We start from the raw sequence: 6,572 nt of genomic DNA on the forward strand, positions 1-6,572 counted from the left end.
TAAAAAAAAGTAAAAAAAAAAAAGATGTCACTCAGGAAATTTATTTTAACTTAATGGAATTACTATCCATACTGATCTGTTCACTACATTAACCCTTTCTTTATCTTCTCTTTTTCGGTCCATTGTTATCTTTGCTGCTCCTCCTATACCCCCTCCTTCTTCATCATCCTCCTTTCGTCCTTCTTCTTCCTCCTCATCCAGTGGTACCTTCCTGAAAGGGAGGCAGTGAATTAGAGAGAGGCTGCAGCAGGTGTGTCATGTGGATGGGACACAAGTCTCAGGGAGGCCAAGGCCTCACGAAAAGCAGAAAGGAACTTGAAGACCTGACTGTTCATGCCACAAGCTTCAAATAAGCTATAATTCCAAAAAAAACCTATCAAACTATACAAATAAAATAGATTATTTAGCGTAGGATGATGACTGGACGTTCTGTCCAACTATGCCAGATCTCCAGTTTGGAGAGGAAATGAAAACTCCTCCTTTCCGTTTGGTTCATTTTTGAAACTACATCTTTCTCCCACTGATTTTTTCCTATGTTCTTAGTTGCATTTGTATTATTTCCTATGAATCATCACTTCCTTACAAATTTGTTATTTATTTTATGTTCTTACTGCACACTTCTCCTGAAATAGGTCTTTCATTTCTGCCAAATCATATTTTTCAAAGAAGAGGTTTTCTTCCAGCAAGAGCCCTCAGTCACTTGACTATGTAGTATTCTAATTGAATGTTGAAAGAGACGAAAGTAAAGCTTTGGTTTCTGTCCTTAAAAGGCTTAGGTTACAGAAGGAGATGAGATTTGACACAGAGAATGATTTTTGTCAATACCATAATCAGAAGCAGCCGAACTTACAAATTTTGAGCATTTCCTAAATGTCAGGCTTGGTCTACAGGCTTACCATTCCTTAATTTTGTGCCTGCTTCATAATGTTCAAAGTCTTAACTAGTGTAATTCTTTAACATTTTGCAAAGTGTTTGCAGATTGTATCTAGTAATTATTAGGTACTATGGTAACACTGAGCACTCAGAATCACAAGGACATCACTGGCGTGCCTCAGTTTTCTATCTGTTCTTCCCTCTCCCTTTGTCTGTCTATATGCCTGTCTGTCTGTTTCTGTGTCTCTGTCTCTCTCTCTCTCTCTGTCTCTGTATGTGTCTCCCACCCCGCCCCCATGTATGTGTGTGTTTCTCTGTTTCCCTTCTTTCTCTCTCCTCTCCTATCAGTCCAGCGCCAACTCCTGCTACAAGGGAGAAGTAGAACACTTTTTTGTTCAACAAAAGATGAACGTATTTCTCATTTATGAGAACTTGGAAGATTTACACTTCTGGATCAAGTATGATCTATTTTGCTAGCACAGTACCACATTGCAAGCTGTCAGAGAACCTCCAGTGTTGGATCAAGCATGTGTAGATTCCTCTGTTTAAATTCTGAGCAGCTCAGGATGGTTCCGACTCGCACTAACAGCAGCACAATCCACTGCACAGGGTCTAGCAAGTCATTCTGAGTTTTGTCCTTTCATGTGGGAGCCTGTGAATGATAAATGAGATGAAGATAATTGCATGAGGGATCTTCTTGGAGGGCTTTTTGATTAGGTAGATCATAGTATTGATCAGATAATTTAAAGTTAATTCCATTAAACTCACACTTACTGGTCTCTCACTTCATGTCAGGTAAGGGCTGGAGTTTCAGAGATAAATGTGTTTCCCTCTCTGCAATTGAGGCAATAATGGATAGTAGGGGAGGTAGACACATGGACAGGTCAGTACAATATGGTTATTATTCACTGACTAGAATCTGTGCAGAATGCTGTGGGAGCATATAAGAGGATATAAGAAGGGTCTCTTGTGGATTTTAGCAGTCACCGAATGCTTCCAATGAAATGACACCCAATTTAATTATCACATATATAAAAAGAGACTTTTGATGGAATATAAGGCTAAAGGTAAGCTTATACTTAACAGGAAAAAGGACAGGAATCCTGAAGTCACAGGCAAAATGTGCTAAGTACAACTGACATAGAATAGGTGGTGTCTCAGTACCCCCAATCCAGAACACAACTACTGCCTCTGTTCCATCAGAGATGAAAACAGAAGTACCTGTTGACAGAGATTACTTTTGTTTGCATGGGGGAGTCCTCTCTGATGGCTCAAACTGGAGAGGAAGAGAGTAAGGCCAGATTTCAAGGCAGAGAGCTTTCCTAATAGCCTTTTTGCCAGTACTATAGAGGCCTTCAGCAGAGCCCTGGGTGGCATTAGCACTTACCCAAATATCCCTAAGTGACAGATGATTCAGAATTTCTCACAACATTAGAGTGGACTCTAAATCACATTGTGACTTCAGCAGAACTGTTTCTCTCCCTCGTTAGATGATTTCAGAAAATTTCTTAAATTTTTCTTCCTGAAGATAAAGGCAATCTGTAAAGAGCTCTGAGTTCTAACCAGTTTACAAGATTATTTAAATGCTTTTGTTTTAGTGAAACAAACACATATTTGAAATGTAGCTGTCAATTCACTAGGCAGGTGATCTTGGAAGAAATTCCTAACTGCCTGAGTCTTAAATAAAGAGAACAACAGAACATCTCTCAGATGGTTAAGATGCATATAGAACATTTAATATGGTTCCTGGCATAGTAACTGTGATATTGTTACTGCATCAATGTTGACGTTCATATTTCTACTAATATCAGCACTATAACTACAATTAGCCTTAATGTTATTAGTCTTATTGCAACTCAAATGACAGAGTTAAAGATTTCTTTTCCCAGATGAGAAATTTCTCTATACCACACTGTAATATCTGGGTAATTCAATTGGATGCTTTAGCTTGAGTTAAACTGCTATTAAACCAGTTCTTGTCAACTCTTAGTCAAAAGCCAAAACAACTAAAGGAGAAACTAATAGGAAGGGGAGTACGTGGCCAGCACTGAGAAGACAATTATTTAGGCTCCGGGTCTCTTGGAAAACTTCCTACTGTCCACCATGAGCACTAGTTTGCTTTCAGTCTTTCCCTCTGCCTACCTCAAACCTGTAGCTCCATCATAATATATCAGGCAGAAGGTAGGGGTTGAAAAAAGAGATAGTCTAACTGACTCCTACTTTTCTGACTGCAGTGATTGCACAAGCATTAGACTAGTGCCTCCATGAGAGAGAACTGGAAGGTGGGTCAGATGTAGGAGTAGATGTGTTGTAAACCAAAGAAAGTAAAATGGTCATATGCATGGCATGTGTCCACGGCCAGTGGAAACATAACTGATCGAGATGAGTATGAAATGTTAATTCCAGCTTCCAAGATTACCTCCCCAAATTATTCATACCATAAAAATAATAAACAGAATCAGCTGGGTGTGGTGACACATGCCTTTAATTCCAGCACTTAGGAGGCAGAGACAAGTGGATCTCTGTGAGGTCAAGGGTAGCCTGGTCTACATAGTGAGTTCCGGGCCAGCTGGGGATACAAGGGAGACCCTGTCTCAAAAATGCCAAAAAACTCAACAGCAACAACAAGAATAACAACAACAAACGGAACTATGATGTTTGCAGCACACAGAATTTTTCTAACCTCATTTCAGTGTGCTGCCTCAATGGTGCTTTTCTGTCAAGCTGCCAAGTGAATTCTCAGAATTGGATTTCATGTCCCTATCGGTATAGACCATGGGCTGATGGCAGTAGAAAGAAGATTCAGATTTAAATTATCTGGACAGAGTCCCAAATCTGATCCCCCTAGTTAATCACCTTGAACAATGGCCTTAACTTTCATGCACGTTAGTTTTGTCTCAGCAAAATGGAATATCACAGAATGCCTCAAGAGATAGAATGCAGGAGTCCTTCACCAACGGCAGAGATGATACTGTTGGTTATAGTTATTACTTTGTGACCAATACTGCATTGGGCTTTGCATAGACTTCCTAGAAAATACATGTGCTGATAATCTGCTTCTGACTAAGACTAGATGACAAATTGAATTACTCACCGTTTTGTTACTGTCAGATTATGAGTCTCACTGAAAGTTGATGTCCAAGACAGCATATTTTTTCAACTCAAAAATAAGCAAAAATGTCTTCATAAGCTGTGTTTCTAGTGGTCTGATATGAAAACAATACAGAGACACTGGGAACAGATTAGAGGTAACAGTGAAGCCTGAGATGGTGCTGTGACGGTATCTGAATCCCTGATTCTAATGTTCCTGTGAAATGCACAGATTCAAAGGCCAAGCACAACTAGCAAATGATTTATTAGCGGGATTGGGAGTCACATGTAAAGTGGTCCCTTTTTCTTCGCCTGGATGGCCAAAGACTTTGAAGTAGTGTTCTTCTTAAGGGATAGCTCAGAAGGAGAACAGAAAGATAGAGAGAAATAGATACCCAGGCCAATACTGAAAAGGAGAATGACCCTGTCACCAGGGATATGTGCAGAGATTTTTTTGTTTGTTTGTTTTGACCTTCTTCTCTCCTGGCCAGCTTTCTAGATGTGCTTGGAAGACTCCAGCCATGACATCTGCCAGAGGATTCTCTTACTGTTATGATAATATAAGGCAGGTTAGGGAAAGAAGGAAAGGAAACAAGAAGAGATGTTATTCCTTTGACGTCAGGAATCATCTGTGAAGACTCTTTGATTTTTTTAAGTTCTTTAAAAACTAACTTAATTCCTAGAAATTATAATTCTTTGTCCTACATTGCAACTAACCCAAATAAATGTTCATCGTAGTGAGTCAACTAAAGTAAATGCAATTACCTTTCCTTTTAGGCTTATAGAAATAATGTAGGTAGCATTTTTCCTCATTACCAGGGGAAATTTAAACTTTTCAAATATCTAGCAACAAAATTAAGTTTTCTAGAAAAGAAATAGCAGAATTCTATTTTCTTCCTCAATATTTAGAGGGCTATCTTCTCTCTACTTGAGTAAACTGTCTTGATCTTGCCACCATTCTTTTTGTGGCTCATAATTGGAATATATTATCAGTAAGGAAAAGCCATCAGCATTGGTTAATACTGATATGGTTTTGCTTGCACTTACCCTGGTTTGTGATGAACACTAAAAGAAATAGCAGTCAGACCTAACTGGTGAAGTCAACAGTAGGTATGCACTATGTCTGGTTGATGAGGGCAGAATACTCACATGGACTGACTGAACAGTTTTCAAACATTTGATACATCTTTTCTTTCTTTTCTTCTCTCCTAGAAGTATCGATACCAAGATGAGGATGCTCCACATGATCATTCCTTACCTCGGCTAACTCATGAAGTAAGAGGTCCAGAACTGGTGCATGTATCAGAAAAGAACCTGTCTCAAATAGAGAATGTCCACGGATATGTGCTACAGTCTCACATTTCTCCTCTGAAGGTTGGTCAGATTGCCCTTCATGCTTTATTGCTGGTGGTTGTTGTCAGTCTTGATGGCTAAGGGAGCTATTGTGGATCTGATTAAATGAGGTATTTTAAAACATGATCGTGGTAACTAATTGCAAAGGAGCTTGCTATGGTTTGGAACCCAACCTCGTAATTCTGGGAAATACTTTTCTTACCATTGTTTGAATGTGTAGAAAATCCTTTCTGTTGTTGAGAATGGACCAAACAGTCAAGATTGAAAAGTGACAAGGAAAAGAAATGTAGAGATTAAGGAAAAAGAAAACATGTGTACACCATGGTTTGACTTGGATATTTCCCCTCCATCATCATTCCTAGTCCCAGATATAACAAAATAAATATGTGATGATCATACCTAATGGGTGCCTTGCTGTCTAAACTAAAAAGGAAACTGAGGTTTGGCTCAACAGCACCTCTGTTTTGTGCTGGGGGGATTGTTTACAAGGTGTCTTTCTTTTGGGTGTTATACTTAACCCCAACAATCTCTACCTTTTAACTTTAAGTATACAGTTTTTGATCAATGGTATTTAGAGAAGAAGAGACAGTTGAATGAGAATAAAACTATCTGTGCTACTTGGCTATCATTCTCTCTACTGGGGTGATGACATCCAATTCTGTGCTTTGGATAAAAAAAAAAACTTGTAACTGTTAAAGTTTTAAAAGAAAACCAGAAATAGGGTAAATGCTATAATAGAAGAGAGATGAAATGTGAAAAGAAAAGCCCGTTGATCCATCTATTAACTACTAGGAATGTTTGTTTCCTTTATTGGGCAGATCATTCAATTCACTAGCACTTCCTTGTGGATGTGCCTAAATTTAAAATGCAGCTATATATGTTAGCACTCAGGAGGCTGAGGCAGGTGGATGGTGAGTTTGAAGTCAGTCTGGAGTCCAGAGATCGTTCCAAACCACGGGTCAGCCTGGAATCCATAAACGGACCCTGCATCAAAAGGGTATAAAGTGTGGGACTGCAGATGTATCTCAGTTGGTGGGGTGTACAGTGTTCATGAAATCCAAATTTCAATTCTCAGCATAGCATCAACTGAGCATGGTGGTGCACACCAGGAATCTGAGCATTCAGGAAGTGGAGGCAGGAGGATCAGAAGTTCAGTGTCATTCTTCCCACAAAAGTCAATTCCAAGCTGCGTGGGATAGGAGGCTCTCTCTCTCTCTCTCTCTCTCTCTCTCTCTCTCTCTCTCTCTCCTCTCTCT

At 39.3% G+C, this 6,572-nt stretch overlaps 1 protein-coding gene across 9 annotated transcripts in view; it reads left to right on the top strand.

Annotated features, from left to right (window-relative positions):
• Dlg2 (discs large MAGUK scaffold protein 2) overlaps positions 1–6,572 on the top strand; it is a 2,328,307-nt gene that overhangs the window by 1,165,543 nt on the left and 1,156,192 nt on the right. For all 9 annotated transcript variants that reach the window (XM_008844185.2, XM_029568893.1, XM_008844178.2 and 6 more), the window contains one exon: positions 5,176–5,337. In XM_008844185.2, the coding sequence (XP_008842407.2) occupies positions 5,176–5,337 (162 nt within the window). The remainder of the gene's footprint in view (positions 1–5,175; positions 5,338–6,572) is intronic.

This window comes from Nannospalax galili, unplaced genomic scaffold, assembly GCF_000622305.1.
Source record: "Nannospalax galili isolate Female #2095 unplaced genomic scaffold, S.galili_v1.0 scaffold278, whole genome shotgun sequence".
NCBI lineage: Eukaryota > Metazoa > Chordata > Mammalia > Rodentia > Spalacidae > Nannospalax > Nannospalax galili.